General features: G+C 37.6%; 3 protein-coding genes across 3 annotated transcripts; 1 reads left to right on the forward strand and 2 right to left on the reverse strand.

The window, feature by feature from the left end:
* Window positions 1–134: 134 nt before the first annotated feature.
* On the reverse strand, window positions 135–12,509 carry LOC111778740. Its single transcript, XM_023658713.1, has 20 exons — window positions 12,018–12,509; window positions 11,866–11,905; window positions 11,537–11,785; window positions 9,779–9,878; window positions 9,619–9,693; window positions 9,176–9,274; window positions 8,782–8,898; window positions 8,538–8,653; window positions 8,225–8,324; window positions 7,609–7,961; window positions 6,778–7,108; window positions 5,602–5,807; window positions 4,951–5,169; window positions 3,339–3,525; window positions 2,630–2,880; window positions 2,205–2,297; window positions 2,022–2,123; window positions 1,366–1,723; window positions 1,162–1,299; window positions 135–1,094 (listed from the first exon to the last, which is right to left on the reverse strand). Exons 1-20 carry the CDS (start codon window positions 12,232–12,234, stop codon window positions 420–422), a joined length of 4,026 nt encoding a protein of 1,341 aa, XP_023514481.1. The 5' UTR covers window positions 12,235–12,509; the 3' UTR covers window positions 135–419.
* A 784-nt stretch (window positions 12,510–13,293) lies between these two features.
* LOC111778052 (putative rRNA methyltransferase YqxC) lies at window positions 13,294–17,963 on the reverse strand. The gene is made up of 8 exons (XM_023657663.1): window positions 17,635–17,963; window positions 17,465–17,550; window positions 17,267–17,369; window positions 17,000–17,156; window positions 16,468–16,596; window positions 15,533–15,619; window positions 14,382–14,426; window positions 13,294–13,643 (listed from the first exon to the last, which is right to left on the reverse strand). Exons 1-8 carry the CDS (start codon window positions 17,769–17,771, stop codon window positions 13,497–13,499), a joined length of 891 nt encoding a protein of 296 aa, XP_023513431.1. The 5' UTR covers window positions 17,772–17,963; the 3' UTR covers window positions 13,294–13,496.
* Window positions 17,964–19,302: 1,339 nt separating this feature from the next.
* Window positions 19,303–25,822, forward strand: LOC111778402 (FRIGIDA-like protein 3). Its single transcript, XM_023658197.1, has 4 exons — window positions 19,303–19,538; window positions 22,630–23,690; window positions 24,034–24,206; window positions 25,153–25,822. Exons 2-4 carry the CDS (start codon window positions 22,640–22,642, stop codon window positions 25,576–25,578), a joined length of 1,650 nt encoding a protein of 549 aa, XP_023513965.1. The 5' UTR covers window positions 19,303–19,538; window positions 22,630–22,639; the 3' UTR covers window positions 25,579–25,822.
* The last annotated feature ends 5 nt before the right edge of the window (window positions 25,823–25,827 follow it).

Here is a 25,827-nt window from a genome sequence, read left to right on the forward strand (position 1 = left end):
TCCATCCCATTAAGGATTCAGCATCTTCATTTAAGGTAAACACACTAATAGAATCTTTTAGGAGTATTTCTCGTCTCAATTTGAACCTTATCATCTAAGGTAAATATTAATTGACTCATTGACAGGTAAAAACATCCTCGAAAACAATGAAAAACATAAAATACAACTCAGATCTTCACAGAAGATCACCAACCTAATCAAAGGCCACCACACATAATGGAACGAGTGTGTTCTAAACATAATGCAACAATGAACATAAGAATATATGCAAACCGCATATATAATGGAATGAGTGTTCTAAAGTTAATGCAATAATGAACTAAAAAATATATGCAACTGCCAATCAAACACACGAAGATACATTACAACAGCTGGGAACAAAATCAACCTCCCTTTTTATACTAAACTATGGCTGGATTTCAAAATTGTGATACATTTGGAAGAGAGGTATTCTGAAGCTCATGCACCTCAGATGGGGCCTCCGATGGCGGTGCTGCATCATTGGTCGACGATGAATTGTGAACAGAGGAATTCTGAATCTCGGCCGCCTCTACAACAGCCTCTGAATGTTCTGTATTAGTTACGGACGATGGTATTTGAGTCTCTACTAGTGTCATGTTAAAGGATGATAGTTGTATATCAGATGGCTCAGAACCATTTGATGTCGTAGGAACATTTTCTGCTGGAGTAGTCGGAGATGTGTCGGTACCTGTTGTTGACGTCGGGGCTTTGCCATCCAAAACCTGTTCGCTTAGTTCTGATTGGTTCGGTGTACCGTCTGGTGGTTGTTGCGGATTAGCAGGTGGTGCTTCAAGAAGCAGTTGCTTGGCTGGTTGCTGCAATGCCCCTTGTGCACCAGGAGTTGGCTTCTTGGGAGCTAAAATGGAAGATGACAAAGTTGGCATTCCAGGAGGAAGGATTTCAATTGCAGGCTTCTTGCCTGCATCTGCCAAGCTTGTGAGTTTCGGTTCCTCGAGGGATGCAAAAAACGCAGCTGTGGCATCGGTCTTTTCCGACACGGTGTGCGCCAATTCCTTTTGAAGCATTTTGTTCCAAGACTCGACCAAGTTTTTCAATGTCGGTCGACCATGAGCCTGAAAATTGCACGTAAGTTAATACACAATCAAAAGTACAGATACAACACAGCTAAAGATGACATACATGAGCATGAAGCACAGCTTCCGCAAGCATTCCTGTGTCTTGCCATGCTTTTTCCATGAGAACATTGTCTCCCAAGACTGCAGCTGCAAACGCTGCTTCACGTCCCGAGCCGATCGAGATCAAATTGTTTACCAATCCCTGTAGCATTTACATCGTCATTTACCATAAACAGACCATTGGAGTATAATTATTTAAAGTACGTACACTCAGTCGTGTCAACTCTCCATGATTCGCTAATCGCAGAGCCAATCCTCTCAACTCATGACCCTGTAAAGCACCTTTCAAGGAACCTGCAGCAGCTAACCTCTTTAGAGCCTCACGGGCGATATCGGCTTGTCCAGTAGCATCAGCAGCATCAATCAAATCTAAAAACTCTTTAGCAAATTTCGTAATTCCTTGAAATGTTTCCACAATATCTTCCTTTTTAGTTGTTAAGCTGAGAATGTCATTCAAATCAAGCCCTGTATTATCTTGTCCCATGTCCCTGCTGTTGCTCATTGTAAGAAGACACTGAAGTGCTCTTTTTAGATCATTTCCTTGCATGGCCAGATCAAATTCCAATCTGAAAGTTTCAAATAGAGATGGCTTAACAACTAGAACTAGGACTAGGGTAATCAGATTGTTATACAACTAATATGGCTTTGATTAACACAGTGACCTCATATCGAGCAACAGACTCCAAGCTACTACTCAAAGAGTGATCAAGGAACTCTGTATAAGGGGGTTCGTAAACGGCAACAAACCACGAAAATGGGTGTACATGTGTGTATGCTTTCTAATAAAAAATCTTGATGTAACAGCAAACATAGGCATTTTATTTCTACAGTAGGGTAGCATCTTTCCTGCAAGTGTTTGTTTACCTTTTAGATATTCCAGGCAGATGTAAAGCTTCGGTGGCATAGCCCATACCAAGCATAAATTGGGCTAGGTCATCATGATGTTCTCTACCAAGCCTACTTGCCCTGCAGGAAAAAGAAGTATTTAGGACTTGAAACAATTCCGGCTATGACCAACATGTAAAAGAATGAGAAAATAGCCAATACCATTTGACAGCACTGACTGCATCACCGTAGGCAGCAAGACATCGGCACCGAATACCGGGATGGTTTAAGGATAAAGCATGTGCACTCATGTACCTAGCCAAGAAAAATCAAGCAGCATAATTCATGAGCCCTTCCAAGCATAAGAGATAATGACATTGGAAATGTGAAAGGGGTTGATAAGTGATGGTATAAACTCTAAGAACGGTAGTGTAATTTTGTAAATACTCCATAAGCACATCGTTGGGTGAAAGAGTTTAGTGAACTTTCACCAATAACTCTGGGATGGTCTAACAAAATGAAAATACACAAACCGACAGAGAACCGGGTTGAAAATTTGAGCTGAAAAACTTCAACACTTGTTCTTTCTTTTGGGAGGAAGTGTAGTTATGTCCTTTACATTGCAAAAAACTACAAGATTCAAGTACCTGTCAATCAACCAGAGAACACCATCTCTAACACCAACCACAACTAGAGGTCCTACAGGGCGTTTCTGCTCAGCTGGGAAACGAGTAACAGCCACTGACACTCCACCACCGCCAACTGCTATCTCGTTAGTTCTTCTTTCTTCAAACTCCTTTTGCATCATTGAGTCATCTGAATCCACTTTCGACTGTTTGGGTAATGATAAAAATGGCGGCACAGAAGGAGCTTGCTGAAATGATGCAAGTCGCACCACCTGAAATTTTAAGGTAAAATTAATATTAAAAGATAAGAAAGAAATTCATATGATTCAAGAACCATATACTGCTATATACCAAAATTAAGTTGTAGAAACCCTATTTTGAGCAAAGGGTTCAGCAAAAGGTTTCAAAAAATAATGATATTTTTTTGTTCCCCTTGGTTTTAAGAACTAGTTTCCAAATGGTAAACCAAATGTCATCATTATTTTCTATAGTTTTGAAGAGGTTTTTATCAGAACTATAAGAAAATTTTAAATTGTTAAATTTCACATTGGAAGAGACTTTCCCGATCAGAACCTGCATGTATTCTGAAGTCAGTAGGAAAGGTCTTCCCATATTGTCAAGGATATGCATGATCAAATCAAGATTCACATGTGTGAACCCAAAATCAAACAACATTGCTAATATTGTAACCACGGATAGTCGCGTATGAAGAAAGGGAATGATATTTGACCTGAAGCATTGGGGGCCTCAACGTTATCCTTTCTTGGTTAACAGTTTGAGGGCCATCTACAGTAATAAGAGCTAAGTCCCCATGCTGAGCAATGGCTTTAGCTTGTGCTTCTTTCAACTTCATCTCGTCTTTCATCCTTTTCGTTTCAATGTCAATAGGTGCAACTCCAGCATCCACAAAAACGCATCTAAATCAAGCAGCAGAACTTAAGTACCTGAGTTCTAGACTTCTAGTAGTATTTACTTAAAATTTAAAACTCAAATTTCTATTATAACGATCAGATATCTAGAACTTCAAATAATTTATAAGATATCAAAGAATATGAATTACATTAAATGACAAAGACAGACAAATGAGAAAAGTTATTTGTACGAGCAAAGAAAAAAAGACTATGAGTTCTCTCTTCTCGCTCCAGAATACTCAATCTCCCCTTTCTCCACTAAGCCTCACCAGAAACAATAGAGATGGTAGAAAGTTTTCCCTGCTCTCTCAATGGAAACACACATAACAATGAGAAAAGATCGATCAAAATGGCAGAGGAAGAATGGTTAAAATTTCAGAAGCCCATATGAACCATATGTTACATAATTAGTAATGTTTAGCCCAGATGTAGTTATCCTTCAAGAGACAAAGTTGAGCAAGATGGATAGGAGGATGATCAAATCAGTTTGGAGAGCGAAGTACATTGGTTGGTTCCTCCAGAGGAATATTGTTGATGTGGAAAGAGGAAAATAACTGTCTTTGAATCTATTCAGAGGTCTTTTCCATCTCCATTTGCTATCTCTTCAGCAACAATCTTAGTGGTGGATAATGGGGGTGTATGGGCTGACATCCCCTCGGAACATGAAAGAGTTTTATCAGGAGATCTTCAACGAGTCAACAAACCCCATGTCATTTTCATATCAAATGTGAATAATGATTACAGATAGAACAACTCATCAGCTCCTTGGAAATGGCTAGGTGGTAGCAGTTGCAGCTAGTGACAGAACGCAAGGGGATGGAGGGAAAAGGATGGACTAGGTGACGAGAGGAAAGAAACAAATGAAGAATATAAGAAAGAGACGGGAAGCAGCAGTTGAAGACAACAGAAAAAAAAAAAACAGAGGGAATCAACGGGGAAGAGCAGAGGCTAGGGTTGAAAGAAGAAAACCGAAAGAGAGTACGGTCAGGCGGCACCAGACAAAGCTAACAGTGAGGAGGGGTGGCTAAGGATAAAAGAAAACAAAGGAAAAATGGAACTAAGGGGTGAAAGAAGTGGGAGGGAGACAGCCGATATGCAATAGACGAAACTGATGGAGAACAGTGACCGAAGGAGGCCTGTCGACGCGTCTATGGCGTTCAGGGCCTGAACAGTGAGGCAGCAAGAGCTTTGGAAGGGGAAACGTTATGCAGTGTCTTTTCAATTCCCAGAAAAAATGACTCTTCATTTCCAATTTTCGGAGTATAGAGGAAAGGGAGTGCTTCTAATAATAGTTTGTTTTTTTCCATTAACGGGGCCTGCCTTACAACTCTTGCAATTATTGGGAAGAAAACAAATTCATGCGGAATATGATGAACATTAAGCCAGGAATCAAACAAGAAATTACGCAGGCAAGGGGGAAATGTAGCTTACTCTATAGTAGTTGGAGTAGCCACAAATAGTTGTCTACGGTGCCAGACAGCTCCAGTAGCATATGGAATTGCTACATCACCCAAGTACCTATACTGAGGACGCAGAGAAGATATGACAATGTAATGCTGATATGCTAAGGCACAATATTCAACAGTTTGATCCCATGCAGTCCACTCTGGCTGGGGCAGAAGCGCACCGACAGGCTGAAATGTTTCCCAGCTGCATGATATACACCATCCAGAGTGAATAAAAAAGAAAAGTAAGAAAAACTTGTATTTAGAAGTATAAAGGTGGTGACTCGTAAAGGTATAAACTCGCCCTTTAGAAGTCCAGGATAAATTATCCGAAAGAAAAGAACTATTTGAGACTTCCAAAAAGGAAAACTAACCAAACATGATTTCACTAAATGTTTGTTCTAAAATAACTCAAGTCTTTGGCACCAAATAATTGGAAATAATATAGATTGTTGTAGTTATAATTTATTTGCGATTCATGCCAATCAGAGCCTTTTCTAGTGTCAGTTGACTTTTTGGGTGAGTATTCCTCTTATTTATTGGAATAAGTAACATTTCTTATCTAGAACAAAAAGAAGAAAAGAAATAAGGAAATAAATGAGCTGTGCAAACTAAATAAAATCAAAGTTATACTTACCTATACAATTGAAAGTTTGGTGGAGTTGTTTCAGCCGAAGATTTATGGGAAGAAAAACCATCGTCGAAACTTGTAAAGGAAGAAACACCACTGTTACCGAATCCTGATAAAGGCATTGTTGAAATTGCTGTTGCAGCAACAGGACTAATTCTCCTGGATGTTCGATATGCAACGCCAAGTAGAGCCCCACCATGCAAACCAACAACCTAAAAATTTTATTTTAGCTAAATTATTTTCTCCTCATACTGAATAATGATGTAAAGTAAATGAGACAACAAATATGAAAGTGCAACGACTAGCAAAGCTCATTTTAGTTTGACATGGCAAGGGATGAAAGCAGTAGAATATCCAATAACTGTAAAAAGAAATGCAGACCTCTGATTATCAGACAATTGTATAAGCAATAGCTAAATATTAGACAATTAAGATTAGAGAGCTCCATATGCTTTATTATTCTTGTTTCAAGAATATTTCTGACCAAAGCCAATGAGAGAGTATTTTTGTAATCCCTCTTGGGAATTCTAATTGTGGAAATTTCTCACCATCATTTTGTATTTCTTTAGTATATAATGATGATTGTTAGATTGGTTAGGTTTTATTTGATTTGGATTCATTTCGTAATGGTAGATTAGTCCTTTGCTTATTGCTCTCATTAGTATAAATAGACCTCTTAGGTTTGTATCTAATTATGCAATTCTATATACAATGTAAACCCTAGCAGTTTTTTTTTTGTATTCTCCCCCTCTTTTCGCTTCCTAAAGTAATCAAATCAAAGCTTGAACATGTGGGATCCCAAATCGAAAGTGAGGTGGTGTATGTTGCTGGTGCAGTGAAGATACACTTTTTGCAATTGTGGTGCTGTGGTGTGCCTTCGTGTTTCGGCAACAGTGTGTGGGAGTTTTGAGTAAATTTTGTGATTTTGGTGGCTGGTGGAATTTTGACTGTTCATTGCGCTTCCTTGAATATGGAGGAAGAAGAAGGGGAAGATGATCAAAACTCAAGTGAGTTTTGAAATTGGTAAAATTTGCATGGAAATTGAAATTGGAAATGGAATTTGGCAATTGGAATTTGCAAGTAACAAGTAACAAGTAACAAGTTTTAGCTTACTTAACCTTCTAATGCTTAATGAAGAACAGGAAAAGGGAAGACGAAAGAGAACAGATAGACTTGAAATACCGGTTCATTGCGGCTACCAATAGACCTCATTAATATGTTTGACGTTCCATCATCGAGCAATATACGAACTTGAACACTGGCCGAGGAAGCAGCAGAAGCAGCTGCAGCCGCTGCTTGTGCTGCTGCTGCAGCAGCCTCCTTTGCTTTCCGTGATGATCCGCCCTTAGGAATTACAGGAAATCTAGGAGGTACAGCAGATTCAAGCAAAGCAAACCTGTCTCGACATGTATCCCAAGCCAAAAGCCTCGCACTTCCAGAATCAACAATGGACCAGTCACTTACTTTGTAGATGGAAAAGTAGGGAATATCAGGCCAAATTATAGCAAGGTACCTGCATCAAAATGATTGTGACTTTCCAATGAAACTACAACTTCTAACCAGATTCTTGATTTAATCTACTAGAAATCAATGGTTGCAAAGTATAGCACGTTATAGAAAGACAGCAAAACTGTCGAGTCAGAGAGCAATAAATTCCCAGCCAATAAAATAGACATTTACTACATATATACAGGATAAACAAAAAAAAAAAAAAAACACTCACGTATTGGTTGCTTATTACTCGAGACACTGAAAATAATAGTTTTTTTTTTTGTAATTATTACTCGAGACATTTATTATCATTGTAATTTTTAGTTTTCGCTTTCACTCGCTTGTAGAGTTTTTATCTTTTGATTATTTATCTTTTTTCATTTCATCAATGACTAGTTTTGTTAAAAGGAAAAAAGGGGAAAAATCTGCTAACCCATCTTCTATGTATATGGATGCACAACCAAATCTACAATTCATTTTACACAAAAAGGTGCAAACAAGAGGAATAGGGGGCAAACTTACTTTCCGGAACTGCTAACAGAAAGAACCGAATATGCATCGTGTGGAACAGGAGTACTGATGTGCTTTTTGACCTGCTTTACTTGTAGCACATCATCTCCCTTTAACCTTCCTCCTTCAGATAAGGATCCATTGTTTCCCAAGGATGGATTGGTTGTGTGTGACAATTGAAAATTTAGCAACTTTAGTTCCCTTTCAACGATATAAACAGCAGCATGCTCTCGGCTGCCTGATGGAGTTGGAAGAGGAGCTACTGCTGGAAGAGATCTAGCATCAAGTTCACTGATGATAACACCAATATTGGTTCCAGTAGCAACAAGATGAGGTTGTAAAGGATGAGCAATCATACAGTAAACCTGCAACATGAGACTGATGAGATATCATACAATAAGCCAGCAACATGAGATAGGGTAGCTGTTTGATAATTCATGTTATTTGATTTCTCTAAGAGGAAACAAAAAGAATTCTCTTGGGAAGAATAGAAGAAAGAAGAAGATGCAAGAACACCAAGGGGCTAGGAAGAAACCCCCAACAAAACAACAAAGATCTAGGCGAAACCAAGACAAAACAAACTTATTAGGAATAGTTACAAGATTCATGCTTGTGGTAAAAGACGTACCCTAACTTTCTTGTTTGGAGCAAGCACTTGAGGAGGGACAAGGGAAGAAAGTTCACAAAGAGGTCTTGTGAGAGCTGAGTACGTGGGGTGCTCAATAGCCCTGAAAAAGTTAAGGCATTAACCTATAAGACCCTTGATGCAATAAGAAAACTGAAAAATCACAAATGAAACTTAATATAACCTAGAAATAGATGGAAGCGGACACAAGCTCACTGCTCTTTATTTCACAAAATGAACACAAGAATGCTCAACATTCTTATCTAACATAACTCATTAATCAAACGAAAAAATAACAAGAAAATAAAAATCACACCATATGTGGGAATCTTTAACACAAGTGAGAATATCAAGGTTTGGAGCTCGAGGATGACACCAAGATGCAACACTGTGGCAGGCCAATTTTGGAACAGGTTTGATGCGACGCAATTCCTGAGAAGAATAGATAAAATAGGATAACATAAAATATTCAAGAGAACTTGGAAGTAGATGAGGTAATAAATATCTGCTAAACGCTTCAGTATTGTAAAATGTAATGAACTATGGATGTGCAACGATACCTTAAAAGAGATAGTGTCCCAAAGGGCAAGTGTTTTGTCTGCACCAATCGTGATAAGTTGTGGAGCACCTCCAATCACTCTGGACAGTTCGACAGCTACTACCCCACCATCGTGCGCCTATCAAGAATGCAAACGATCTATGTTATCATCATCCCAGTTCATTAATCTTTGAGAAACACACGAAAAATATATTTGATCATGAAAGGGATATGTGAATACATTAGTCATCAAGTATTCAATTTCAAATAAATAACCAGTTAAGAGGTAAATAATGGAGAAAATTGGACAGCAAGAGAAAGTTTTTTGAAGAAGTCAAAAGCATAAAATATTTAAACATAATAACTAACAAACCTACAAACAAAGTAGTTATAGAAATTGAAGGTAGAGGACGCACTTTTAAGCTTAGTTTTGGTACAAGTTCTCGTGAATCTTGGCTGTTGTCCGCACTCCAGAGTACAAGCAAGCCATCACTAGCACCAGAAACCAGAAGTGCCTGGCAATCAAATTTACAAATACAAAACTGTAAAAGATCCAGAAGGAAAGCAGGGAAAGCATTGATAAGGAAAAGAATATGACATGAAGACAGATAGCGAGTACATAAGAGAGCTAACTCAAAAGGGCAGCTTATTGAAATGCATATTTTATAATTCAAACGTCAGTCCGTCAAACTTTACATGCTCTCTCAATCTTGACAAAGTCAAAAAAGTTGTAGACTAAACCAATAATTAATTAATAAATGACCTCATTAGATAAAAATGAGAAGTTTCCTATCAAATTACTTGAACAGAGTCGATGTACCATCATACATTACAGCTAGATAAAATTTTATGGAGTTACCTCACCCGAGGAAGCTATGAAGGTCATCAAACATGAGATTGATCCTTTATGACCTCCAGTATATCTACGCACTAGCTGTAAAAAAAATATGAAATGATAAAATAAGAATTAACAGTTTGATAATGCTATCAAACTTGGCCAATAAGTAAATATCCCATACCTTCCAGGTTAGCATTGAGAGGACCCTAATAACACCATCTGATCCACCAAAGGCCACAAGAGGACCATCTGCTCCTGAAGATTTAGAGAGGAACTCCATGCTGCAACATGGAAAGAAGACAAACATTTTAGTGATCCAAAACCACTAACCACAAACAAAAAATTTTGATAGCAGCTTAAACAACACATTTAAACACATTTGTCATGTTGGTATATAGAAATTTAGGCTTTTATTGAAGATATCAACTTTGAAGGATTTGCATTGTAAAAAGAAAATGGAGATTTTCATAAATTTTGAAATTGAAGCATTTGAATGTTAGAAGGAAAACATGAAGTAAAATGTAGTCTATATTGAGACAGACATGTTCTTTTGCCCAATACATGCATTAGGACGAATAACAAAATTATTGACAGTGCATTTACTATGTTATTATAACAAGAGAGGAACATGTAATCCAACAATAATGTGCCATTTTATAATAATAAAATCATAAAGACTAATAAATAAACGTTAATGATTGTGTTAAGCCTAAACAATTCACGCAACAACATTTGTCAACATGAGCATAGCTCAACTGGCATGAAGCATGTGTTCTTGACCAAGAGGTTAGAGATTCAAATCCTTTGTCCTACAATATTTGTGAAGATTCTAGGAAAACACGAACTAAGTGCATTAGCCAAAAGAAATGCCAAGACAAAGCAGGTGCATTAGTATTATAAGATTACAAAAAATGCCCTAAAAATCTACTTTTCAGAAGACGTCAAAGAATGGAGCATCAACAAGGGTCAAGTCCATTAAAAAGACATCTTCTAAAAAATGGGAAACAAATTTTCAGTTTTTTTTAAAGTTCAGTCGGTCGTTAATTTCAGGAGGACAGGAAAAGAAGGCTTAGATGCTGTAACAGACTCAATTTCTCTACATTTGTATGAGAAACAAGATGCTTGTTGAAGAACACAATCCAAGGATTAGAAACATGGGATCGAAAAAGGCAAAATAGAAAACATATAAGTTACTTTGTACCGACTTTATTTAATGTACAAGAGGCAATGCATTGAAATATCGGAAAAAGATGATTCATTTCCTTGGCAGAGCCCTTTAAATTTTTCACTTTCATGCAGTACATATTTTTGGTGACCAAATTCCTTTATGGTTACTCCTTTCAAAATGTAGTCCGCCTTGGCCCATTACGTATTGTCGTCAACCTCACGGTTTTAAAATGTGTCTCTGCTAGGGAGAGGTTTCCACACCCATATAAGTAATGCTTCACTCCCCTCTCCAAACGACGTGGGATCTCACAATCCACCCCCTTGGGGGCGCAGCGTCCTCGCTGGCACACCGCCCAGTGTCTGGCTCTGATACCATTTGTAACAGCCCAAACCCACTGCTAATAGATATTGTCCACCTTGACCCGTTAGGTATCGCTGTCAGCCTCATAATTTTAAAACGCGTCTGCTAAGGAGAGGTTTCCACACCCTTATAAGGAATGCTTCATTCCCCTCTCCAACCGATGTGAGATCTCACAAACTCAATCCACAAACACCAATCGAGGTATATCAAATTATTTTGTTGAAGTACTACTTTCAGTTCAAACATTCTTTGCGATTCATTTGAAGACAGAACAATATCAAGGAATCACAAAATGTAAATGGGACAGAGAAATCCTGGATTCCAAAACTGTATTCGAGATTACTTCCAGTCAAAAACACAAAATCAATCCATAAACACACTATCAAGGTATCAAACAGAGTGAAAACTTACCAAAGAAGAGATTTATTGTCAAGATCCTGCTTGGGTACATCACGGCCTCGCATTGTCACCAAGTCCAAGAATATGGCTTTATTTTCACAACAGATAACTAGAAAATGCCTCCCTTTTGTGGAAGGGGCAGGGGAACTCAAAGCTGATGTAACTTGATTGACAGCTGAAGGAGCTTCAGCAGCTACGGAACGGTTCCGCCACAGTTGCCAAAATCGAACGTCGTCGTCATAAAAACTCACCTGCTTCACACTGCATCAAACAGTGTATCCCATGAGTTAGTTTTCAAACCGATGCAGACAAAAGAAAACAAGGAAATGCTAGACTCACACCTTCCCCCTCGTATTGCTTCAGTCGGCTTCCCCTTCGAATCTAACAATCGCGTTCAGGAGACACAAATCAGCAGAAAATTTTCAGGTTACGATTCAGAAAATTGTTCAAAACATAAGAATTAAAGAAAAAAAGGAATCTCGACGGATCGAACCGAATTCGCCCTCAGCGAGCTTCTCCAACTTGGCACCAACAAGACGCCTCTGATCAATTCCGCCTGCTTTGAGCTCGTAAATGACCTGCCGATGCTCCCAATTCCATACAGAAACGTGATCCGACGCATCGGCGGTTACAAGCCATGGATGGGTCGGATGCATCTGTATCTTCACGATCTTCTCGTTTGAAGGCCGGAATGCTCTTAGCCTCAACATTTTTCTTCCCTTTCTTTAGTTCAGCAGCACCGGAACCTACTTCAATTCAACAGGAAAACCAATATTGAGATTCAAATCTCATCAACAATGCTAGCTAAACGCAGCTCTCGACTTCAATTTGTTGTCTGATTCTTGTGGTACTCGCCGGCGATGGATTTTATAGGAACGATGAAAGGATCTTCAGAAGTCCGGCGCTGGCTTCAGGTCGGAAGAGCAACCGTGCGCCGTGGCAAAGACTTGGTTTTTTTCCTTCCGGTACTTCGAATGGTCTCAAAACGACGTTGTATTGTCAGCTCGTCTGCTTAAAAGTAACATTACCAAATTAACCTTTTAATAATAATGTATTAATTCTTTCACATTTTAATAAATAAAATACTAATTATCATCTATACATAAAAATAGAATTAAAATAATATTTCTTAAAAATAGAATTAAAATAAAATAAAAATAAAATATATGGAGTGTGATTTTTCTGAAAATAAAATTAAAATAAAAGAAAAGANATGTAATTTTAGCTTACACACCTTTATTATTATTATTTTTTTAATTATTCTAAATCAAAATAACAATTATGAAGAAAAAAAATTATGGCCTAACTATTTAAATAAAATATTGAAAATAATATTCTAATAAAAAATAATAATATTTCATTAGCTTAGTATAATTTTAAAAAATTAAAATCTTAATAATTACACCATAATCTTAAAAACCTAAAAAAATTAAAATCTTAATAATTACACCATAATTTTGATAGACACCAAAGTCTAATCTGAATTAACTTAAATAGTCATGATATTCCTAAAGTGCGAATGAAGGCAAGAAGACTGGAGGACTTAGTCTGTCTAACATTGAACATTTACCCATAATTCATTGAAGCAACACCATAATTTAATTAATATATCTAACGATTCGAGTTTCAATATTATAGTATAGTTTTCAAGAACTTATTACTATAATAATAAATAAACCGACCACTTTAAACTTTTGAACCCGCTATATAACTTTCAAAGTTTTTACAAATATTTTGCTCAACAAGATGTTTGAATAATTACTTCTATGTCAATCATTGCTAATAAATCGATACATCAATAATTTTGCGTTCCAAATAATTACTCGATACCATTCAAACGAAGATACGAAATGCACGAATATTTTCTATATTAAATAAGTAAAAACTAGATGAACATCATTCAATGAAGTGAATTACAGAGATTAAGGCCCAGAAACTGCTGGTTGAACTAGATTAAGATCTGGATGAACGATCAATCTTGGTTTGCAGCAGAAAGTGTTGTCCTGGTAAAACAAACCAAAAACTCTGTATTACCCTCAGCGCCCTTCAATGGCGATTCAATCCAACCTTTGCTGCAGAATCCAAAACTCTCCACACCCTTTATGATCTTATCAAGAACCTACAGTCATTATTCAACAACCATGGTGTGAGCTACATTCTTCATTCATCCTATCCTATCAATTAAAGCCCATAAGAATTCTGCATTTGTTAAGCATGTATCTTGTATCTTGTTTGAGTGAAACAGCCCAAGCTCACCGTTGGTAGATATTGTCCTCTTTGGGTTTTCCCTTTCGGGCTTCCCCTCGAGGTTTTTAAAACAGGTCTGTTAGGGAGAGGTTTTCTTACCCTTGTAAAGAATGTTTTGTTCTCCTCCCCAACCGATGTGAGATCTCATAATAAAAACCTTGAGAGGAAGCCCGAAAGGGAAAATTCAAAGATGATAATATTTATCATCAGTGAGTTTTAGTGAGTTTAGGCTGTTACATTCAGAATAACAAATGGACAAATAATTACATAGGACAAAAATAATATTTTAATCACATATAAGTGTCATAGCCTTGTTAACTTTAAATGTTCTTATTATATAAAAATGACATATACTTTAGTAAACGTATCTTTGTTGAGTTCGTTGTGTTCGTGTCCTAGATTTAAATAACGTGTCACCATGTATACAAACTTTTTATAGTGCATAGATGATCTAATAACTGTGCTCAACCTCAGAAGTGATAATCTCAAGATAAACCAAGAATTAATTCCAATTAGAGAACTTCAGTAACATGAATTATCTCTCAAAGCAGGGTACAAAGGAACAAAACATCTTAAATTAAATAGGAATAAAGGAAGGAAAAATGTTTACCTCCTGGTGAACTTGTGGATCTCTCACGATTCCCTTACCTCCTACCTGCAAAAAACCATATCTTCAAATGAATGGTTAACATAAACTTATTGTGTTAGATATCTATTTTATCACTGAGTTTTCATAATTTCGTCTATTTTTACAAGATGCCTGGTTTCCATGATTATCAGTAGATTATAAAATGATAGCATAGGTGCGAGCCAAGGTCAGCATCCACTAACACGAGCCTGCTACCTTTCAAGATATTATGCCCTAGGATTATCACATACAGAACTTTCACTTATGGCATCAATTGTTTTAATATGAATGAGGATTACCAACCAATTACATGGACGTCCTATGCATAATTGCACCTGTGACATGTTCAATTCTCTATTTAAGAAGCGACTCGAATAGCCTCCTCTTTTTTTCTTTTTTTCTTTTTTTTTTTCTTTTTGGTGAAAAGCCTCTTCGAGACCACGTTGATATTGTAGGAAAAGATGAGCTTGGGCAAAAGCTCATAGGTTGGTTGAATACTAAATTCTAGGCTATGTGTTCTGCTTATGCGCTACTAAGCCGGCACACAAGATCTTAGATAGGTTTCGTCCTCTTTTGGAAACACCTTCTTACTAGTACGAGCTAAGCCGGATGCAAATAAACTGAAAAAGGAAGATGTTGGTCAATTCTTTATAGATGAGATGTAGTAGATGAAAGAAATATGAAAGGGTCTACACAGCACAAACCCACAAAAGGAATCCCAAGATTAACTACAAGAAGGGGTTCCAATCCAAAAGGATAAAACCAAGTGGAATAGCCTTCCCTTTTGAGACTAATAGTCTAAGTGACAGTAAGAGTGTGGGACTAGAAAGGTGGAAGAAAGCCATCATTGAAGGAAAGGAAGATCGGTACTTTTTCAGTCAATGTTCTTTTACATTCCCATTCACCATTTCTCCATATTTGAAACTTCATCAACGGCTGCTAGCTTTTCAAGATTACATCCTTTGAAATCGGTGGAAGAGGAAGGTGACCTAGGTTAATTGGGTCACATCATCTAAACAAAAGTGGTTGAAGGTCTTAATTAGACATATTACCTATAATGCTAACCAAAAAAGCAGTCAATACATAAGGGAACTGCCACACTCAAGAAGGGAAAGAACTCAGAGCCTTCTTACTTGTGATCGACGACATTCAAATTGAGGTTTCACCAAAGTAACAATTGTTGACGTTTCCTTCATTACATTGACCACAGCAGGCATGACCTGATACATAAACAAATAAGAGTATGCAAACAAATGGAATAAGAGAAAAACAAAAGTCTTAAAATGACCATTGCAAGACCTTTTGTTCAAAATCAAGGCGCTAGTGACTAGTGACCAAATTTATACTATGGTATAAACCATACTTATATTTGACCAGACCAAACTAATTAAAATAAGATAGCCAATAAGGAGCTACAATACAATGAGAAACGTCAAGTCTGTGGTCATTATTCATACTCCATAACTTCATTTAAAGGAAAAAAAAAACGACTTTAAAAGGAAAAGAATTGTGTAAAGAAAAGTTGTTTATGTGCACATTAATTAGCTACAGACACCTAACTCCCAAAATTCTAATTTCCTCGCTCACATCCCGAGACTTTTAATCCCCAAATTTCAGATGTCAAGATCGGAAAACTACCAAATTAATATGAGCTTATTCTTAAGACATGAGATCTCTTTTTGCACCTTCTTCTTTTGGTATCCTAGAAATGGAAATTTTCATTTAGTTCTGCAGCTAAGCATGTTTTAGAGAAACAACAAAGCAAAAGATTTGTTTTGCATGCCACACGGTATATTCACAACTTATTGAGAATAGAACTGGTCAAGAATATAAAATACTTCAGTGGGGCAGTGATACAAAAACACCAAATATTTGTTCACAGATATTCAGCCAAACCAGATCTGTACATAAAGTAGGAAAAGTATTCTCAATAGTTATTTGCCAAAGAATATCTTGACGGCAAATGAAAGGAAAATTGTTTTCTTTTTCAGCTTAAAAAACCAAAAATGTTTCCCTGCTATCAAAGTTAGATTAAACAAACAGTTGTGAAAAGTATCTGAAACCTTACCAAGAGAATAGAGATAAAAGAAAGGTCCAGAGTCACAATATCAACTTTTTGAGGAAGTCCAGCAAGATACCGTAAGTTCGTTCTTTCCATCACACAAACACGTTCATCTCGACGTATCTTGTCAGCAACCTAAAAATTCTGCAGATCAATGACGTATCACAGTGGAATAGAAGAAAGTGTGGGAGGCATTATTTGCTAGTTTCCCACATAAAAAGAGGGCAGCAACAGTAAACAACGGTTTATCGACCGACTGGGTTAAGCATACACTTGTTACTATATTTGATTAGTTGGATGATCTTTTCTGATCTCTTAAGCCAGCAGATTTACTTCCTAGTCATTTCCCTTCTGAAGTACCACTTATTCAATTCGATTGTTTATAGCCAAGTCAATGAAATTTAGTCAAACTTTCAAGAAAAATATGAGTGGTAGTACTTTAATTCTATTGGAGATAACTATTTGCGCATTCATCAACTGTAAACAATATTAAGTAGTTAAAGATCAATGCGTTAGGAATAAATTTTAAAAATTGTACCTGCCCATAGCCAACATCGACTCCATAAACAAATGAAGCCCCATGTTGAAGTAAACAGTCAGTAAATCCTCCGGTGGATAATCCAGCATCAAGAGCAACTTTACCATCAACATCAACACCGAGCTGTTCAATGGCAGCTTCCAACTTGAATCCTGCTCTGGATTTCGTGAAATTGTGAAATTACAGCAAAAAAAGAAGTTTGGATTAACTTCTGAGACTCTGTTTAATCCAAGGAACAACAGGAAGTTTTCAGCTAAGTTTTATCACCTACATACATATTTCGGAACTTCGGCAATTATCTCGACCTTAGCTTTATCGCCGACGGGTGTTCCGGCTTTACTGACTACTTTGCCATCTACCAATACTTTACCTGCATAGAAATTCATCTATGAAACACAGAAAGTAAAGGAATTCGAAAATGAACTGAAGTTCGTCATCGTCATCGACAAATTCAATCGAAGTTACCTTGTAATATCCACGATTGTATGATTGTTCGGCTGTACTGCTGATACCTTTCAACACACATCTCGTCCAATCTCTTCTTCTTTTTCCTAATTAACACAAAAACATCTTCATTCCCACTTGCAAACAGATATTTCGAAATTGCGGAACAGATTGAAACCAAAAATCCTTACAAATTCAGAGACTGAATCTTTCCCGGTTTGGCGACGGAAAAGGCTTTAGGAGAAGCAGAATGAATCCGGCAGCAAGTTGGCGGCGACACGAGAAAAATCCTCGCAAAATTGTTTCGACTCAGTAAGCATTTCGACATGATGGGGCGTCGTTTCTTCACACGATTATGAAAATTCTATCTTATTGCCTACTCCACGAAGATTTCGGTCTCCCGATAAGAATGGAACTTCAGCAAAGCTTGAAGTTCATACACGAACATGAAGCATAGGATTTAAAAGAGGTTCTAGGTTAAATCTTGGTTGAATTAACACAATTTATTCAACATGCTATGGTATGGATGATGAACATAGATAATCATCAAAAGGAAGAAAAAAAAAAAAAACCCAAATATATTGTTATATCTCTATTAAAATCCTATCGATATTGTTACGCTGCGCCCGGACCCGAGTCCCCATGTCTGATCTTCTTTGCCCGCTATCCAAGAAAACCACGATTTCGTTAGTGTTTCGAGAAAAGGGAAATGAGGTGTTAAGAAAACAAAAATAAAACGCAGACTGGTAGTTTACGAGGTTCAGGAGAGAAGCCGATCATCCATGGGATAATAGTAATTGTACATTAGATATGCAATTGATAGATTTTAGTCACGATAAATTTATCACTAGTACGATTCAATTAGGCTTCCTCACCAGTCTCGTAGGGGTCAACGCTTTTGACTCCCTAGCATAAGCCTAAACCTCCGAAAACGACGTCCTCAATGTTCGAGGCTAGTACGTATATAAACGATGGACGTTCATATTCAAGGTAGGTAATCCTATTTAGCTCTACGAGATGGAGCTCGATATGACCTTTTAGCTCGTTGGAAGGAATTCGTATCAACAGGTCGTATGTCGTCGTAAACCAATCCTCACAAAGTTTTCGAGAGTTCCACTGAAAACCCTCATTTGTTGAAGGATCAGTTATTAGAGTGGTGCGTGTCACAATCGCACTTTAATGGCAGCGGACTTGCGATTGTGCGACACTCACTTTCCAACGACAAGTGAGCTAAGTCAATTTGTTCTTGCGTCGCCTACGGCCAAGCGACGTATGCTAGAGCCTCTGGCCTCGATTTTAAGAAAAGGTTTTAGAAAACGAGAGCAGAGAGAGATTTTCAAAAGAGACGTTATATAAGCAAATAAGAGAGAAATAACAACGACTTACCGTATATAACCTTAGGTAGGGAGAAGTTGACAACTATCGTATCCCTATAGTACATTATGAGTCATTTCATGTCTGACAGGCTTAGACATGATATTTCTGAAACATCATACTTCCTAGAACTACAAAAATAAAACAGACATAAAGTGTTGGACTTGTTATAGGCATGCGCTCATGGGCAACACGCCTTGGACGAGCATGACCGTGACACTGCGCTTCTCAAGACCGAATCAGAGTAACCTCAATCTTTATTAGCTATTTTTGACACGAGCTCTTTTGTTACGAGCGTGTGATATAGCTACACCTAATTCCAAACCAAGGCTCTAAGCCCCGCCAACACAGGGTTTAGATTTTTATGGATGTAATTTTTTAATTAAATTACGGCGGTAAAAAACGGGGGAGACATTGATTATTTTTACCTGAAAAGTGGAGGGAAAGGTAATTTTGGAGAGAGAAGGGAGTGGAAATATAAAAAACGGGAGTGCCCTAAAAAAGGGGAGAGAAAGAGAGAGACTGGTGCTGTACCTCAGTGCCTGCAACAAATACTTTTCGTTGCCTACTTTCCTCTTTCCTCTTATTTTGCTTCCTCTCTTCCCTCATTTCTTCTCTCTTTCTCGCTCTGGTTTGGATGTTTGTATTTAATGTGTTAGGTCAAGCATTTATTTGCCGTCTCCGGAGTAATTTCTACTCTATATCTCACTCCATCGATCGGGTAATCCTTTTTTTTCTCCTTTTTTTTCTCGCTCACTTAGATCCGTTTCTTTTACAATTGTTTGTGGGCTTTTGTTATTTGCGCTCTTTACTGTGATTTTGCTTCACTGTCGGAGCTTTTTGTGGCGAATATCTGTTCTCGAGGATTCGATTATGGAGTTTTCTTTTCCAATTTTGAGCTATTTTTGTGTTTTTGAAGATCGGTTTTCTGCTTGGTGCTGTTTTAAGATCTGTTTGTTTTGTTTTTGTCGAATTGGGTTTAGTTTAGGGTGGAAATAGGGTTTTTTTTTTTTTTTTTTTTTTTTTTTTNGGTTTTCTGCTTGGTGCTGTTTTAAGATCTGTTTGTTTTGTTTTTGTCGAATTGGGTGATATGCAAGAGAATGCATTCAGTGACATTAAGAATAAATTAACCAATGCACCATNGTATTGGGAGAGTAATTTGGAAGGTTAGTTTGGTGATTCTTACTGAAAGCATGGAGAGCAAATTATTCGAAATCTAAAAACCTCTTTTCCCGAAAACGAGCTCGTTTTCTATGTAGGATCTGAAATAATGGTTAGTTTGACTCTGTGTTTATCCAGTGAGCTGTCTTGATTTATGAGAAGCTGTGAAGGAAGTTTCTGCATGCAGTTTAGTTTCAATTCTCTGGTGTAGCAGCAGGGGTCGTTATGCATTATAATTACAGTAACCATCTTCTGATAAATGTCTAATAACGAGTCGAATTTCCACTGATTAAAAACGAGGAGATCAAATGAAATGAATGAACGAAAAAATCTCATCCTGCGTTAATAAATCACCCGAACCAAAAATCACGACTCTAGGAAGCCAAACTGATAGATTTTATCTGTAGTTTTATTAACAATGAAGTAGAGAATGTTCAACATTAAAGGGTAATCATCGTACCCAGAGGTAATCAAGGAGTTTTTCCTTTTTTTTTTTTTTGGTTGAGAAATTCCGATTTTTGTTCGGAAAAACAGGTTCCAAACGACTTGGTCATTCTCGTAAATTTTGACCCTCATAGCACATGTTTCTCTTCTTAATGATTAAACACTATCCAAAATGTTGTATTGTCCAATTGGCCCTGCTACCGCTTTCAAGCTCGTTGAAATGGATACTGGACTAACTTTTATGGGTTTTAATTTATCTCAAATTTGGCAACTTAGAATGTAAAAAACTCATTTGAATGTCTCCACTGAGAAAAGGTGTGTATGCTTGTTCATTTTGTTGTTTTTTTCTTTCTTTAATTCTTTCCTCCTTTCTTTTCGCGTGTTTGAAGACTGAAAAGTTGGATTATTTGCAATAGGCTCAAACTACACTAGTTCGCTGAAACTGATGGGTGAAAATAGGAAGAAGCAATTCAACAGATAGTTCGTTATTTCAACGAAATTTAGGAGTTTATGGAGAGAATTGTAACACTATCCAGAAAAAGTTCAAAGACCAACCAAAATAAGTGAACAAGACAAGTTCAAATCAAGTGAACTCTAGTAACTACCCTTGAGATAATCAACAACATTATATGGAATGGGAATAACAGTCTCAATTCTTATGGTTTCTTTGGTTATTTGATTAGGGGAGAGCCCCTTCTTTTGATTTAGATTTTCATTGAGCCCTTCTTATACATGAGATTGGTGTGTGAGTGTCTTCTTTTAATCCAAACGATCAATCTCTCTCCAAAGCATAAGATTGTTTTTTGTGGTTTACAATATTGGTTTAAATCCTATTTTGGTCCTTATATATTTAACTAAGGTTCATTTTAGTTCTTTCACTTTTAGATTGTTCATTTTGGTTCCTATCCTTTCAACTTTTGTCCATTTTAGTTCCTATACTTCTAATGTCCATTTGGGTTGAAAAAATGACCATTTTATTCACTAATTGCAAAATTCTAACACAAACTCTATACATAATAGAAACTCTTTAACACACAGTTATAACTAGATTTCAAACTGTGGAAGTTGAAAATCACGAAGATTCATTTTTTTCTTGGCTAGTATAGTAGGTGTGCACATGTCACGTGGAAATGTGATGGAGAGGACCTTTCTCATCTTTTCTGGCTTTTCCATTTGCTTCCAAAGTGTGGGATTGTCTGTGACAGACTATTTGAATTTCCTTGGTTCAAAATTGAGCATAAAGAACAGTGTTTTGATAGCTAAATTGTCTCCTCTTTTTTAAATTATAGCTCGACTGCTCTTATTGTCCATTGGAAAAGTTTTTTTTTTGTTTTTTTTTGTTTTTTTTTTTTTTTTTTTTTTGTAATTTTCCTTGGGCATGTGGTTTCTTACCCTTTTATGATTTCACCTCGTGATTAAATGTTCATTAGCCAAAAAATGTTAGAAGTAATCATTTTGAATCCTCCGTTTTTGGGTAGAGGATGTGCGTTGGGGCAAGCTGATTTTTTTTTTCTCTATTCCATGGTTAGTTTGGTTGGAAAGGAAGAAGAGAATTTGTGGGTTTGGAATAGTTGTTGATAAGAGATGTAAGACTCAGTGCATTTTAAAGCTTTTGGTTCATCAACAACTAAGCACACCCATGGAGGGTTGACATACGATTAGTGGTTACAGCTTTTGTTGAGGAGTTCTAAGGTAATTGGTGTGCCGAAGGGCTCCCTCAAAATGCTTCCATTTCTCTCGACGAAAGTGGAGTTCCTAGCATTATTTATTTAGTGCTTAGAAAACCAAACTCTAAGCTTCATTTTGTTTCTCTTCTTGAATCTAACATCTTTCTCTTCTTGGATGGACTTAAAGCAGCGTAAAGCTTTAAAGTTTGTCGACCTATGCATTTGTGCCTTTTGTTTCCCCTGCGTAGTTATATGGTACTTTTCTATGAGGATTTAGTGGTTTAAACTGATGATCTCAATGGATTTTTTAATTGGCTGCCTTAAAGTTGTCTTGGTCATGTGCGCTTCATTGTTGATGTATGAAGTGTGAGCTTTCTCTCTCTCTCTCTCTCTCAATCTCTCTCTCTATATATATATATTTATGTATGTATGTATTGTTTCATAGTATATCTTTTTTTTTTTAGTAATAGATGCCTAATTGGATTAATAAATCCAATTCGACAGTTAATGACATCTTCTCTCTCTTCATATCATCTTCAGCTCTTTTGCCATGGATGTCACACATTCAGTTGAAACGCTAATTGACTCTACAACCTCTAAGATACAACAGCTTCAGAAAGCATTTGCTGAGCTTGAAAGTCACAGAGCATTAACACTTAACTTGAAATGGAAAGAACTTGAAGAACATTTCCATGGGCTAGAGAAATCCTTGAAGAGGCGTTTTGATGAGTTAGAAGACCAAGAAAAGGAATATGCAACCAAAACAACAGAGGCCCGTCAAATGTTAGAGAAGCGTGAAGCTTCTATATTTGCTAAAGAAAAAGCCTCGCTGGAGGGTCTTCAAAATAAAAGAGATGCTGCAGCATTTGCTGTTGCTATTGCACGAGATAAGCATAGGAAGGTGGCATCAGAAACGCCTTCTTGCGCTGATGACTATCAAAGTGGGGAACCAAATGTGGTAGATAAACCACCTGATTCTTTGACTAGTGAAAATACCTCAGAAGTTGTGAAAGATACTCCTGATCATGATGGACACTTCGGGGTCAAGTCTTATCCTCAATTAGTACAATTATGTGAAGAGATGGACTCAGCAGGGCTGCACAAATTTATATCAGACAACCGAAAGAACCTTGCTGCAATAAGGGATGAGATTCCATTTGCACTAAAAGCAGCAGCAAACCCAGCCTATATGGTCTTGAACTCCCTGGAAAACTTCTACAGTGGAGAAATTGCAAACTTGGATGGAAAGAAAAACTCAGATCTACTGGGTTCACGTCGAACCTGCATCATGTTGATGGAATGCTTAAGCATTTTGCTGAAAACTATGGATGTTGAATCTGTTTCTAAAGTGATGTCAGCTGAAGTCAAGTTACAAGCAAAGAAAATCGCTGGAGAATGGAAACCAAAGCTGGATGCTCTTGATGTGGACGCGAGTAATGGCAACTCATTGGAGGCTCATGCCTTTTTGCAGCTTCTGGATACTTTTGACATTGCATCTGATTTTAATGATGTAGAGTTATCCAGGCTCGTGCCAATGGTCTCCCGTCGCCGCCAAGCTGCTGATTTATGTCGATCTTTAGGGTTATCAGACAAGATGCCAGGTCAGTCTTTTATTCTTAATGGACCATGTCCTGACTTAATAATTGTCTAGCCTCTCCTTCCACACCAGTCATATTATGTGAGATCCCACATCAGTCGGAGAGGGGAACGAATCATTCTTTATAAGGGTGTGGAAACCTCTCCCTAGCAGAGGACATAACTGCTAGCAGTGAGCTTGGGCCGTTACATATTAGGTGCCAGAGATTTTGAAAAATATGTGCCAAAACGTCGAAAAAGTTACTATGCTTGCATTACTATTTTAGTTATTCTTGTCTGGATGCGATTCGCCTCACCTTTGTCCTTTTTGTTCTCTTGTTAATGGTTTCTTTGCTTGTCTTTCCGTAGGTGTCATTGAAGTATTGGTTAACAGTGGAAGGCAAATTGATGCTGTGAATTTGGCTTTTGCATTTGAACTGACAGTGCAGTTCCCTCCAGTGCCATTGCTGAAGTCCTATCTAAAGGAGGCAAAGAAATCGTCTTCTCCAGTAAAACCTGGAAATGCATCCCCCACTGCACAGGTTTTTCCTTCTTAACCAAGTTTTGTTTAGTTACTTAATCTGAATCAAAGAATAAGGTTAGAATCTCATATTGGTTACTGGAGGTGGAGCTGGAGCATGATCAAATCAAAATCTTTATTGGGATTAATACCACTATACCAGTGGCTTTAGAATCTCATATATGGTTACTTAAGCTGGAGCTGGAACATAATATAATAATTGTAATTATAAAAGTCCACCACTAGCCGATATTGTCGGGCTTTCCCTTTCGGGCTTCCCCTCAAGGTTTTTAAAATGCATATGCTGGGGAGAGAATTCCACACTTTTATAAAGAATGTTCGTTCTCCTCCTCATCAATGTGGGATCTCACAATCCACTCCCCTTCGGGGTCCAGTGTCCACGCTGACACTCGTTCCCTTCTCCAATCGATGTAGGACCCCTCAATCCACCCCCCTTCAGGGCCCAGCATCCTTGTTGGCACACTGCTTGGTGTTCACCCCTTCGGGACTCAGCCTCCTCTCTGGCACATCGTCCAATGTCTGACTCTAATATCATTTGTAATGGTCCAAGCTCACCACTAGCAGATATTGTCCTCTTTGGGCTTTCCCTTTCGGACTTCTCTCAAGGTTTTTAAAATGCGTCTCTTAGGAATCAATGTGGGATCTCATAATACCAGTGGCTTCGGACCGTGGATTTGGTAGGAGTAACCTCAACACAGACAAAAAAAAAAAAAAAAAGAGAAAGAAAGAAAGAAGAAGAAGAAGAAGAAAGTTAAGAAACATAAGGGCGCAGAAGTTGAGAATCTTTCTATTTGTTATGGTCATATAAAACTGCTTCCAACCGAATAAAATAACCAAAAACCTACCGAACTAAAAAACAGACCAATATTGTGAAACTTCTATTTTCGTTTCTTTATCTGTTATATGATGTTTCTCCTTTTCCTTCATTCTTTTTGTACGAATTCCAGAACGATGTTAGTGACAGAGAGCTGACCGCTCTCAAGTCCGTAATCAAATGCATTGAAGAGCACAAACTTGAAGAGCAGTACCCTGTAGACCCTCTTCAGAAACGGGTTATCCAGCTCGAGAAAGCTAAGGCTGACAAGAAAAGGGTGACCGAGGCTACAAAACCTCAACCAAAGCGACCTCGTGCCAATGGTGTAGGTTATGTCCCCCTCGCCAATAACAACAACGTTGCTGACAAGAACTTCTATGGTAGAGTGACAGATAGATACCCACAGTACATATATGACCGACCATACATGTACCCGACCCCCAACGACAACCATTGCCCCTCTGTCTTCGGTTCGGCCATGTACAACATGGCTCCTGCAGCTCATGGAAACTACTTCGGAAATGCTTATCAGTACCAAGCTGCTGGTTATCTTCACTGAATCAAATCAAACATGGTAAGAGGTGACTGATCCCTTCGTTAACTGTTTAGAGCATTAACCCTGAATGGATGTTGCAGTGTATGAACGAAGTTTAGTAGTAAGACTCAGAAACTTACCCAAAAACCAAAAAAGGACAAAAAAAAGAGAAAAAACAACAAAAAACAAACTGCCTTGTTAATTTCTTGATGTACTGGATGATATTTCAACTCTCTAATATATATGCTCAAAACTTTGATGTGTAATATGTTT

The sequence above is a fragment of the Cucurbita pepo genome, chromosome LG17 (assembly GCF_002806865.2).
Source record: "Cucurbita pepo subsp. pepo cultivar mu-cu-16 chromosome LG17, ASM280686v2, whole genome shotgun sequence".
Lineage (NCBI taxonomy): Eukaryota > Viridiplantae > Streptophyta > Magnoliopsida > Cucurbitales > Cucurbitaceae > Cucurbita > Cucurbita pepo.